Source organism: Quercus suber, unplaced genomic scaffold, assembly GCF_002906115.3.
Source record: "Quercus suber isolate HL8 unplaced genomic scaffold, Cork oak 2.0 scaffold_299, whole genome shotgun sequence".
NCBI classification, from domain to species: Eukaryota; Viridiplantae; Streptophyta; class Magnoliopsida; order Fagales; family Fagaceae; genus Quercus; species Quercus suber.
Genome location: NW_027069755.1, coordinates 802,845 through 817,174, shown reverse-complemented (window position 1 = coordinate 817,174; position 14,330 = coordinate 802,845). Strand labels below are relative to the sequence as shown.

General features: G+C 33.6%; 1 protein-coding gene across 1 annotated transcript; it reads left to right on the top strand.

The window, feature by feature from the left end:
• Positions 1 to 1,040: 1,040 nt before the first annotated feature.
• Positions 1,041 to 2,447, top strand: LOC112003623 (protein RETICULATA-RELATED 3, chloroplastic-like). Its single transcript, XM_024035832.2, has one exon. It carries the CDS (start codon positions 1,106 to 1,108, stop codon positions 2,225 to 2,227), a length of 1,122 nt encoding a protein of 373 aa, XP_023891600.2. The 5' UTR covers positions 1,041 to 1,105; the 3' UTR covers positions 2,228 to 2,447.
• The last annotated feature ends 11,883 nt before the right edge of the window (positions 2,448 to 14,330 follow it).

Below are 14,330 nucleotides of genomic sequence, written 5' to 3'. Positions count from 1 at the left end.
ATATTTTTAAAAAAAAAAAAAAAAAAAAAAAACTATTTTTTGGGTAAAGTTTAATAATTTGCATCCATTATAATTTAAGATTATTAAATTTTCTGATCACAAAAAAAACTAAGGATGTGATGAGTATTATGTGTTTGTGGAGAAATCATATAGTCCTCATGGTGGATCACATCACTTGTCTATCATTCCACTAAAATTTTCAGTTGTTTAAAATTGCTAAGTCAGTAATCAACTTCTATTTTAAAAAAAATTTCTGACTCGGCAATTTTAAACAAGTGGGAATTTTTTAGTGGAATTGTGGACCACGTCACTTGTCCACCACGAGAACCTTATAATTTCTCATTAGTGAAATAATTTTTTCTTCACACTCCTAGATTTTTTGTGATTAAAAAATGTAATAATTCAAAATTATAAATGATGCAAATTATTAAACTTTATCCAAAAAATAGAAGAGCGCGTGCTCAGAGGCTACTATTTTATTTGAAAAATATTATATCTACAATATTTTCACAACAAATCTTAAGTAGTAGGTTGTTATTGATTGTTATAAGTGGGCAAAAAAGTAATTTAATTTTTAGATTCAAATTAGAATCAATAACAATTTACCACCTATAATTTGTTGTGAAAATATTGTGAATATGTTATGGAGATAACACTCGTCTTTATATTTAACCTTTACCCTATTTTAGCTAACTAATTATTAATTTCGTCTTAATAATATAGTAAATAAAAGAAGGAAAATACTAATGAATGTCCTTAGGACATTTGTTAATAATTTATTTTAAAAAAGTTTTTATGAAAAAAGAAAAAAAAATCAATTAATATTTTGATAATTTTTTTCATTTTTCATAAAAGTAATGTTAAAATTTTTCTAAGATGAATTATTAACTAATAACATTTTTTTGAAAGTGAACTAATAACCTAAGAACATTCATTAGCATCACTTGTAAAAGTGGTACTATGTTATTAATATCGTATATCGGACCCTTAATTTTTTTTTTTTAGAAATAATTATATCATGTTGCTGACTATTCTTATACAAACCCCTCGATTCCTTAAAAACCCTTTGCTTTTTTTGTTTTAGTTTTATAGAAATAAACAAAAGATGGCAAGCATGGCGGCTCAGCTTCAGATTCGCTACTCTAATAATCCCAGACAATATCGCTGCAACAACAACAACAACTTTAGCGATAATCGATTCAATGCTGCCCCACCTGCTTCAATTTCGTTTCCACATTCTTCATCATCATTCACATCTCTCAGTTTTAATAATCAAAAGTGTTCTCTAAATCTAATACCCAACAAGTTATTGCCTTTTGCCGGCGGAGGCAGCGACGGCGGCGCTGGAATCGGACGTGGCGGCGGTAATGGAGGAGGAGGAGGAGGAGATGGGAGCGGTTCTGGCGGTGATTCTTCATCGTCTAAGTCTTCTGGGGGATTTGGGATATTGGGTTTGTTTTTGAATGGGTGGAGATCGAGAGTTGCAGCAGATCCACAATTTCCTTTCAAGGTTCTAATGGAGGAGTTGGTGGGTGTCACTGCTTGCGTTCTCGGAGACATGGCTTCTCGACCCAACTTTGGTCTCAACGAACTCGATTTCGTGTTCTCAACTCTAGTCGTTGGATCCATACTTAACTTCACTCTTATGTATCTATTGGCACCAACTTTGTCTTCTTCATCGCCTTCTTTGCCTGCCATTTTTGCTAGCTGTCCCCCCAGCCATATGTTTGAGCCTGGTGCTTATTCACTTCTCAATCGATGTGGGACTTTTGTGTACAAAGGAGCTGTCTTTGCAGCTGTTGGGTTTGCTGCTGGGCTTGTGGGGACTGTACTTTCAAATGGGTTGATCAGTATGAGGAAGAAAATGGATCCCAATTTTGAGACCCCCAATAAGGCCCCTCCAACTCTGTTGAATTCACTCACTTGGGCTCTTCACATGGGGATTAGTAGTAATTTCAGGTACCAGACTTTGAATGGGATCGAGTTCTTATTGGCTAAAGGGTTACCTCCATTGGCGTTTAAGTCCTCAGTGGTGGTTCTGAGATGCTTGAACAATGTTCTTGGTGGGATGTCCTTTGTGATATTGGCTAGGTTGACAGGGTCTCAGAGCGTTGAGGAAGCTAAACCGGTTGCAGTGGAGGTGGATTTGGTTGCAGAGAAGGAGAAGTTGATTGATGGGGGTGAGGATTTGCAGAGCAATCAGTCGACTTACAAGAGAAAGAGTTAGTTTAGTTTGGAGTTTCCATCTTTCATGTTTTTAGCTCTTTTTGTTAGTGATGTTTTTGCAATTTTCTTATATGTTTGGATCATGATCACGTTCAAAGTTTACCTCATATGAAAGTCATAATACTACTTACTTCTAAGTGTTTTCATGGAGATGATACTTGGTATCCCCAACTCAATGTGTTTTGCCTGGCTCTGATCGAATCAAAATGTTTTCTGCTTGAGACTTCTTGTTAATTTTGGGATTTCTGTATGATATCTTAAAAATGGTGAGTTATTTTTTTGAAGGTGTATATATTTCTTTTCTTTTGACGCGTAGAAGTCAACCCAAAATTTTCAGGCCAAATATTTGTCGATGTTGACAATGATTAGAAAACAGTATAGTGCATGAACTTGTAAATTATTAATATATATAATTTCCTACAATCTGGATTGCTCTGTGTTTCTAGACGTTCAACCAACCATATGTTTGTTACAAAAGAAAAACCGACTTGGGGGCTTGGTCATTCTCCAACAATCTATACATTGTGATCTCAATAGGATGCCGACGAATTTGAGAATCCAATGGTAAATGGAATCTGGCAGGGACAACTAGTTTCATAATGCAATTTGACAGGGCCATCATTTCCAGAAGTATTGCTTTTGTTATTATTTTTTATTTTTCTGTTGACGCTTTAGTTGTTACTAGAACTGTGGTATAATTCAGCAATTTCCCTAATTTAATTATTTAATCCCACTCGTTATCAATAGAATTAGGATACTTCCTGTAAGAAATATATAGAAGGGCTGTCATTGGGTTAACAATTCTACTGCAGAAATATGCACAATGCTTCCCGTAAAAAATATATCATAGAGAATAGAATTTATGGTGGTGTGTTGTCAAAACAGAGGAGGAAGTAAACAAAAACATACGCAGAGATGTTAGAGGCAAAATGGAGGTACTTTAAGGATCCCTCCTCAACAAAGTCTTTTGTGTTAACTACCAATTGAAATTCTCCTATAGTCAAAAGCTAGGTGGATTTGGGGTTGTATCAATTTATCATAGCTCATATGCTATATAGTGTTACCCCCTGCCTCAGGCAAACATAGACTCGGTTTATAGTGGTTCTATTGTGTTTCAATGAAATTCATCTTAATTTAAAAATAATAATAATAATAATAATAATAATAATAAAAATAAAAAAATTATATATATATATATATAAAAAAAAAAAAAAACTGTGCTGAGGATTAGCATGGAACCAGACACAATCACCACCACAGAAAGTTGTTTGACAATCATAAAAAGTCATTATGAGAAATTAAAGTATAACAAATCAGCAATGTCCATAGCCTTATTGAGCAGGTATGAAATTGAAATGTTTCTCCTGGAAAATTAAGTACCCCATTGATGTTACCATATGATGATTCCTCTCTAAATGTGAAATATGTTTGAATCATAACGATGCCAAGTAAACGGACAATCAAAGGAAAACTTCAAATCTTATTTTATTTGTTCTTTCTATAAAAGAGGGGGAAAATAATGACATTATCTATGAGCGCTATAGGAAACCTCTCATCTCCTGGCATACTTTTGAGGAACATTTCCATTATAACAGCCCCTTTGCACTGAATCTCTTCTGCAAAATGCTAACCACAAACATGGGCACCTAATAATTACACATAAGCATGAACTGCAACAATATCAACTCATCTGTCAGCCTCTGGTGAAGAGTTGCATTAAGGTGTGTGCAAGCAAACCAACTTAGTGAATGTTAAACACATAGCAGCAAACACCACTCCCACTGCAACTCCGTAACTGCCTTTTTGTGTCTCCAACCTTACTGCTCTCTTGATAATTCTTCCAAAGCTTGGGAGTAATCCCCCATTAGCAAACACCATCACATGATCTAGACCTGTGTAGTCAATTCCCACGAGTATGGATCCAATTGCGGATAAAGGACCTGTAAACCCAATTAGGGCAGCAGCTGCAAGGGGCCCATGTCAGCGCCCAGCGGTCAGTAGCCCCAAATATGCAGCTGGCCACAGCTGCAACAGAAGGGAACCCATGTAGAGAGACAAGAAGGACCGTGTGAGCTTTTGATGTAGCCACTTGGAAGCCCCTCAGCCAAAGCATGAAAGGCAACTGCCGCACATGACATGAGTGACTGAAATGTGTGAACATTCACCGGGAAAGTAGTTACTGTAGGCAAGTTATTCACTGAAGCTCTTTGCAACCTGCAAGCTTCAAGACACTAGAACCTGTAGCTTGGACGAATGCAGCTCCCATTGCAAGCAGTAATGCAAGAGGCATAAATCCCATTTTGAAGAGAAAAGTAGCTGTGATGATCGCCAAGTACTAAGGACAAAGGCAATGCCAAAAGCTACCCCCATTAGAAAAGCATGCTGAAGATGGAAAGCAAGGGCAAATGCAACGAGAACAATTCCAACGAGAAATGGGCCAAGACCAAAAAGTAAGGAAACAAAAATGCCGAAAGCATCCTCTGAGCTGAAATGCATAGAAATTTGAATTAGTCAAAATTTATGCTCAGATCAAGAAATTGCAAATTATCTTTAAACAAATGAATGAAATGATATATAGGAGGGCAAAGCACAACAATAGTGGGCAAGAAACAGGTAACATAATAATTTTATCTTACAAACTACGAAGACATAGTAGAGGATTGGAGAACAAGCGGTTGACAATTGATTTGCAAGCTTCAAGAAGTACTAGAAACTTGTATTTTATTAGTTTATTTTCATGTGCATGTACTAGCTTGGAGTAGTGCTACGATTTTATTTTCTTGAGGCTGTACTGACTTGTAGTACTTCTATGATTACTATGATATGTTGTATATGATAAATTGTCGATCAGTTTTTACACCCCTTGAATACTTAGCAAGTCTGTTCTAGCTGCAATCCAGTTTTAAAAAAGGATTTTGATTAGTTTGGGAAAATTAATAGACAAGCCTAAGCCTAACAAGTCCAAATTAATATCATAATCACATTAAGTTAAAATTCTAGCTCACATTAACATCTGGTGCTTTATCTACACATACTAAGTTACTAACCATTAACTGCACTAAACCAAAACAATGACCCTGAACTGCTTCAATTATTTCAATGTCAAATGTAACACATTCACTTGTCTAGTTTCTCAACCCGAGATTCAGTCACATTGATAAGAAACTATGATACCATCCTTAAATTTTTTTTTTTTTACCTGAGTAATTTTTCCCATGAGCTACCGAGCCAAGGCCATGCTTTATTTGTTTATTTATTTGATAAGTAATAGATTTTATTTTAGTAACAGTTAAAGAATGTTGGTAACTGCAAGAGAATTAGAAGATTTTGCTGTTACTGCTTATCTGGTTTGGAAGCAACGAAATTGTCTTGTCTTTGAAGGATATATCCAAAAATAAATCAAATAAAAGCAGGGTTTAATTTGTGTCCCATTTAAAGTATAGTTGAAAACTACTAATAAAACAAATAATGATGATAAATATTACATGAAATCAGCTGTAGCACATTGGCAATTCTTGATATGATGATTATAGAATCCGGGTTCAAATCCTAGCAGTGGAAATAATTTTATTTTGTTTTAGGCTCACTCTAATATGCATATTTTGGATTATATTATTTTACAAAGAAACCATTTTTGTAGTTTCTCAAAAAAAAAAAAAAAACCATTTTTGTTGTATCTTTAGTGAGCCTGTTGGGCCCATTCTTTTTAGAAAATATTCATATTTTGGATTATATTATTTTACAAATCAATTTTTATTAGGAAAAAATCATTGTTTAATTTTTAATCCATTTAAAGTATGAATATTGAAAAAAAAAAAAAAAAACCATTTTTGTTGTATCTTTAGTGAGCCTGTTGGGCCCATTCTTTTTAGAAAATATTCATATTTTGGATTATATTATTTTACAAATCAATTTTTATTAGGAAAAAATCATTGTTTAATTTTTAATCCATTTAAAGTATGAATATTGCTACATTTATAACATTTTTGTAACACTTTTGCAATAAATTACTTGAATTTGAATTAAAACCAATAAGGCAATAACAACACTTTTGGTGGTAAGTTGTTATTGCCTTATTAGAAAAGAAATTGTATAAGCATAACCTTATTTTATTTCAACTTTAGTCAAGTTCTTCATGATCTTCAAGACTTCAACCCTCTTTAAAGCCACCCATTTCACAATGAATCTCAAATTCAACCCCAACCAAGCTGCAATCCTTCCAACCACACCACTTGCCCTCAAAATTAAAATCTTCCAATTCCGTCTCAGCTAATATTATACCTATTTGAGTAGTCACTCAAGTATCTTCTAAAAAAAAAAAAAAAATCTATTGCGTTACTGTAAGGACTCAATTCAATTTAAACTGAGTGTTGGGTTTCAGCCCAATAAGCCCAAACAATAAATTTATAGAGAGTGGGCTGAAAGGCTTAGGCGCTGGCCGTTGATCACCATGGCCAAACTTATCCCAAAAAATGGCTAAGTGTTTTCTTACAAACGGGAGAATGCTCCTCGGCCTGTGGCCGAGGAGGCCTTCTTGTTTTTCTCCCCCTCCCCTCCTGGGGTTACTAACTCTTCTTTTATAGTTTTCATCTTCCTATCTCCTGCTTCCATCTGTTGATCATCTATTCGCTTTTCTTCTGGTTGTCCGTCCCATCAGAGGCCTTATCGGTACTCAAGTGGCTCGCTCTAACCAACGTTATCCTGTCAAAGGGTTACCTCCCCATTAATGCGGCCAGGGGGGTTAGTTGAGTGCATTCAATGCGATAGTGACAACTTACTTTGGGGTTAAACTCTCCCCAAAACCACCCTTGTCAGGCCGAGGACAAGGTATCCTTGGCCTGACCCTAGGAAAGTAGGCCTTCTCCCCCTTCTCCTCAGAAATAGCTTGCACTCCTCGGCATGGGCCTTGAGCTTGCTATATGATGGGCCGAGGTTATCAGGCCCACGAGCCCCACAATAGCCCCTCAAAACTCTGCTGCACGTTCCCTCGAACGGGGAGGAGGGTTTTGATACATGCGGACTNTATTAATCTTTCATGCATTATGTGGGAATAATTTAGATTACGAATAACGTGCATGATCCTCACAATCAATAATAAGGTTTTTATAGTACAAATGCAACAACAGTAACACACATACATTTAAGACATAGTTAAGCACAATAGTTCTCCAACAAAGTCTAATTATACCACGACATGATTACTCTTCATCTGACATCTCCACGTCTGACTGATAAATGGGATCAGCAAGAAGTGATTGCATGAATTGTGCGTGCTCGAACCACCATCCCTCTACTGACTCTCAAATCTCGACTTGGGTCCGATATCGATTAAGACGTATCTTCATTCAATTATTTTCTTCTTTTATACGGTTCAATGCTTTACGAAGTTCGTCGATCGTTTCTCTAGGCATCTATGATGCGAGTCACCAAGGCACTGGCAACTTAAAACCAACTAACTCATCATAAAACATTTGTTATTCATGAAATAACCAAACCCACTCCTGTCTCAAGGTATTGTGAACATAAGCACTATTTCGTAGATTCGGATTGATTGGATAGTTGAACTCATCTTCCAATACCCAGCACCAACTCATAGCAGTGAACACATCGTGAGGCCTATAGAGTTGTGGGTTGCCAAAACCAGACATTGACGCTTAATACAATAACATCAAATGATCAAGTTGACAGTGTGTATCAACTGTTGGTAAATAATGTAATGCTGCATAAGGTAGTATACGACAAAGACATTCATAAATTTGTGTACTATTACATGCTAAAAATGAATACTAACACTCAAATTTGACCATAAACATTAGACGTTGTTAATGTTTACACGTTGTATGCAATACAAAATGTTGTTGTTAATGTCTCGACCAATGATGCGTATGTACATTCAACTTTTGCAAATCTAAAGATTAACTATTCATTAGTTTTAGCAAATCTAAAGAATTTTATTTTTTGTCAATGAAATTTGCACCAGCAAAGACCTAATATAACACAAATAACACTCATCACCGTTTCTATAGATTATTGTACATTTCTTGTAGCACCAAACAACTAATATAACCCTAATCTACTCACATAACACTTATTCAAGAAAATACCAAAGCACAAGTAATACAACCTCTTAAATGAAAATTCTTCTTCTAACAAAAACATACATTATGGTTATCCCATTTATATAATATCTACAACTATTTTTACCTACTCAATAAAATTCTCTATGTATTTCAAAGAAGAAAATGAGTTTCTTACCTAAGATGATAGAAAATTATGATAATGAGGAGAAGCTGATCTAAAAATGATGAGGAGAATTGCATGAGAAGCTGATTTGTGGAAGGGAGGAGTAAATAGCAGAACAACTCAAACAACTCGATTACAGGAAGGGCGAGTGACATTAAAACTTGATTTCCCAATAATCGGGTTCAGCTTCACATGCAGTTAACTGATTTGAAATTGGGTCAGAACGTAGCAGAGCAACTCAATTATACCAGAGCCGAGTAATAATAATAACTCGATCTTACGCTCATTGGGTTTAGTTTCACATGATTTGAAATTCTGCGTATAACTCGGTTTCTTCATCAGCGAGTTCTAAACAGTTACGCGGGAATATTTTATTGCCCAAAATCCACACTGGATGACCAACGTGGCAGGAACCTGGCTTGAACTCGACTATTGGATGATCAAGTATTTTAAGTAACTCGGCTTTTAGGTCATCGAGTATCGAAATAGGGGCACGCCCCTATATAGTTTCGAAACAGGGGCATAACGCCAATTATTTTGCCCAAAGGGGGCAAAAGGCCAAAATGTCTGGTGGAGCACATCATGAAAGCTGTGGAAGAAGATGTTGTAGAAGAGTTGTTACTCAGTTCTAATGAAGAAGATTCTGTTAGTGATACCCTCTCTGCTAAGGATGACGACAATGAGAAGCGAGTGCATCAAAGGCATCAAAGCTAGAAGCCGAAATAGCCCACTAATTTATCAAAGAAGAAAGTAAAATCTCATGCAAAGAGGTCAAAGAAAAGGAAGATAGCTAATTGACATGATGGAACTCAACAATTTTGCATGTCTAATTTGTTTTATTGATTTACTTCAAGGATATGTGTAAAATGGTATTGACTTGGGCTATTTTATTAGCCAGTTTTGTCAAGTTGCTTGTAGCTACCAATAACAACAACAACAAAGCCTTAAACCCAAAATTTGAGATCAGCTATGAATCCTCAACAGATTAGTTAAGGTCGGTTATATGTATTATGTTCCTCCATTTTGGTCGAGTTGCTTATAGCTATCAAATATGAGAAAATTTTGTTTGTTTTGCTGTTGTTTCTAGTTAGAAAAGAAATTGTATAAGCATAACCTTTTTTATTTCAACTTTAGTCAAGTTCTTCATGACCTTCATGACCTTCAAGACATCAACCCTCTCAACCCTCTTAAAGCCGCCCATTTCACAATGAATTTCAAATTCAACCCCAACAAAGCTGCAATCCTTCCCACCACACCACTTGCACTCAAATTTTAAATCTTCCAATTCCAATCTCAGCTAATATTATACCTATTTGAGTACTCACTCGAGTATCTTCTATTAAAAAAAAAAAAAAAAAAAACCTAAAAACTATTGTTTAAAGCAAGTGATTAAATTTCATCACTATCTACTTTTATGTATATTACATCACTATTCAAACCACATAACATGTGCGTTTGTAAGAATATCCTCTTTAGAGCTTGACAAGTTTTAATTTAACATATTTACCATAAAACAAATTAATGTGTTGATGCTCTATCTATTTTGGGAACAACTATTACTCAACCCTTACATTTATATTAGACTTGTCCATCATCTTTGCAATTTGTGTATTTTTGGGAAGTCCAATTTTTTTTTTTACTTCTAGACTTGTATAATATGCATATTTTGAATTATATTCTTTTATTATTGGGAACAAAAATCAGGATTTAATTTGTAATTCATTTAAAGTATAGTGTTTGAAGTGAAAATTTTCTGATTGTTTTTCAGCTTGTTGAAAAGCATTAAATAAATGAAAAATCAATGATAAATAAATTGTTAGGAAATTTAGACCCCGGATGATAGAATTTACAGGTTTTAAACCCAAGTTGTTAATTAGATTTATTATAAATAAATCTTGTTAAAACAAACAAATATCAATATCATGTATTGCGGAATGGTAAATAAGACAAGATATGATGACGCAGGAAAACCAATGAAACAAACTAGTTTCATAGTAAAAAACCTAGGGGAAAACCTTCTCAAAAATCAATTCACTATAGTAAAGAGAAGTTTCAGATTTAATACAAAATTTTTGTTCCTAGACTCTACAATCCCTGTAGATGAACTTACAGCAGTAACCTTCTACTGCTTCAGAACCTCTGAACTCTTCAATATATGAACGCCACCCTTTTGCACGAATCCCAGTACGTGACTAACTCTAGTAACTTGAAGATGTTGTTGGGTGCAAAGTTCTTCACTTTATCAACAATGAAGATCAAGAAGTACTTGGTTATAAAACCCTAAGGCGCAAAAGACACATTAACTTCTTGCAGTGAGAATAAGGCATTAGGTCACTTTCTGCATGTGTTCTCCATGTATGACGGCCTTTAAAAATAAGCCTTAGATATGTTTAGGGTTGTAAGAAAAGAAACCCTATAAAAATATACAAACATGAGCTGAAAATTAGATCTGGAAATTCTATTTTCGTAAGTCTCGACAGAAACAACTTGTGTCAAGTTTCAACATTAAATCTCGATAGAAAGGATTCTGTCAAGACTTCTGTCGAGTTTTAATGAACAACTTTTCTTCACTTGTTTCTTGGTCAGATCTTCATGGCTTTAACACTTGATTTGAACAACACGTTTCTTGGAGTTTTAAACCCATTCTAAACCTACCCAATTACAAGTAAAATGTATTTTGTCAAAAGATTAGTCAATTACATAACATATGTCCCTAACATAAATAAATAAATATATATATATATATATGAAATCTGCTGCATACATTGGCAATTCTTGATAATTATAGAATCTAGGTTCAAATCCAAGTAGCGGAAACTTTTTGCTGTTTTTTTATTTTCTCTTGAGGCTGTACTGGCTTGTAGTAGTTGTAGTTCTATGATTACTATGATGTTGTATATGATAAATTTTCGATCAGTTTTTACACCCCTTGAATACCTAGCAAGTCAGTCTTGCTGCAATTCAATTTTAAAAGGGTTCTTGACAAGCCTAAGCCTAACAAGTCCAAATTAAAATCATATATATATATATATAGCTAAAGCTTAGAGAAAATTTAATTAGATTTCAATTGGATTATCAATTTTGCACCATGTGTTCTATTTAATTTTTAATTTTGTGTCAAGTAAATTATTAAGTGTAAAAATCAAAGAGTTTAAATCCAGTTAGATTCTAATTTGAAGTCTAATTTTTCGCTACGTGTCCATCTAAAATTTTAATTTTTGTGGCAAATTAATTATTAGGTGCAAAAATTAAAGACTCTAAAACCAATTAAATTCTAAATCTCTCTCACACACACACACACACACACACACACACACACACATAAAATGAGAAATCATTACATATTTTAAAAATGTATGCTTTTAAAAAAGTGTAAGCTAATATTATGTATAATTTGAACATCTTCTATAAAAAATAGGTATAATTTGAACTGTATAATTGTGATTATTTTTAATTGTACCTGTACATAAACATGGGGCTACACTGTAGTTAAGTTNTTTTTTTTTACTTCTAGACTTGTATAATATGCATATTTTGAATTATATTCTTTTATTATTGGGAACAAAAATCAGGATTTAATTTGTAATTCATTTAAAGTATAGTGTTTGAAGTGAAAATTTTCTGATTGTTTTTCAGCTTGTTGAAAAGCATTAAATAAATGAAAAATCAATGATAAATAAATTGTTAGGAAATTTAGACCCCGGATGATAGAATTTACAGGTTTTAAACCCAAGTTGTTAATTAGATTTATTATAAATAAATCTTGTTAAAACAAACAAATATCAATATCATGTATTGCGGAATGGTAAATAAGACAAGATATGATGACGCAGGAAAACCAATGAAACAAACTAGTTTCATAGTAAAAAACCTAGGGGAAAACCTTCTCAAAAATCAATTCACTATAGTAAAGAGAAGTTTCAGATTTAATACAAAATTTTTGTTCCTAGACTCTACAATCCCTGTAGATGAACTTACAGCAGTAACCTTCTACTGCTTCAGAACCTCTGAACTCTTCAATATATGAACGCCACCCTTTTGCACGAATCCCAGTACGTGACTAACTCTAGTAACTTGAAGATGTTGTTGGGTGCAAAGTTCTTCACTTTATCAACAATGAAGATCAAGAAGTACTTGGTTATAAAACCCTAAGGCGCAAAAGACACATTAACTTCTTGCAGTGAGAATAAGGCATTAGGTCACTTTCTGCATGTGTTCTCCATGTATGACGGCCTTTAAAAATAAGCCTTAGATATGTTTAGGGTTGTAAGAAAAGAAACCCTATAAAAATATACAAACATGAGCTGAAAATTAGATCTGGAAATTCTATTTTCGTAAGTCTCGACAGAAACAACTTGTGTCAAGTTTCAACATTAAATCTCGATAGAAAGGATTCTGTCAAGACTTCTGTCGAGTTTTAATGAACAACTTTTCTTCACTTGTTTCTTGGTCAGATCTTCATGGCTTTAACACTTGATTTGAACAACACGTTTCTTGGAGTTTTAAACCCATTCTAAACCTACCCAATTACAAGTAAAATGTATTTTGTCAAAAGATTAGTCCAATTACATAACATATGTCCCTAACATAAATAAATAAATATATATATATATATATGAAATCTGCTGCATACATTGGCAATTCTTGATAATTATAGAATCTAGGTTCAAATCCAAGTAGCGGAAACTTTTTGCTGTTTTTTATTTTCTCTTGAGGCTGTACTGGCTTGTAGTAGTTGTAGTTCTATGATTACTATGATGTTGTATATGATAAATTTTCGATCAGTTTTTACACCCCTTGAATACCTAGCAAGTCAGTCTTGCTGCAATTCAATTTTAAAAGGGTTCTTGACAAGCCTAAGCCTAACAAGTCCAAATTAAAATCATATATATATATATATAGCTAAAGCTTAGAGAAAATTTAATTAGATTTCAATTGGATTATCAATTTTGCACCATGTGTTCTATTTAATTTTTAATTTTGTGTCAAGTAAATTATTAAGTGTAAAAATCAAAGAGTTTAAATCCAGTTAGATTCTAATTTGAAGTCTAATTTTTCGCTACGTGTCCATCTAAAATTTTAATTTTTGTGGCAAATTAATTATTAGGTGCAAAAATTAAAGACTCTAAAACCAATTAAATTCTAAATCTCTCTCACACACACACACACACACACACACACACACACATAAAATGAGAAATCATTACATATTTTAAAAATGTATGCTTTTAAAAAAGTGTAAGCTAATATTATGTATAATTTGAACATCTTCTATAAAAAATAGGTATAATTTGAACTGTATAATTGTGATTATTTTTAATTGTACCTGTACATATACATGGGGCTACACTGTAGTTAAGTTAAAATACTGAAGCTCACATTAACATCTAGTACTTTATAATGCACATAGTAACCATTAACTGCACTAGACCAAAACAACGATCCTGCACTGCTTCAATTATTTCAATATCAAATTTAACATAGTGGGTTTCAGTTAGTTCAACTAGTAAAGTCTCTGATGGTTGTATAAAAATTTGGGGTTTAATCCCTGCCTACATAAAAACTGATTACTGTCTTGGTCTGATGATAAAGAACTATTATCAATAGTAACACTATAGGTTGGAACTCTCTAAAAAAAAAAAAAAAATTTAACATATTTCCTTGTTGAGTGTTTCAACCTGAGATTCAGTCACATTGACAAGAAACTATGATACCATCCTTTAATTTTTTTTTTTCTTTTTACGTGAGTTATCTTTCCTATGAGCTACCGTGCCAATGCCATGCTTTATTTATTTGATAAGTAATAGATTTTATTTTGGTAACACTTAAAGAATGATGTTAATTGCAAGAGAATTAGAAGA

Coding starts and splice junctions, on each gene's coding strand:
- LOC112003623 (XM_024035832.2), top strand. CDS start 1,106: ATGGCAAGCATGGCGGCTCAGCTTCAGATTCGCTACTCTAATAATCCC.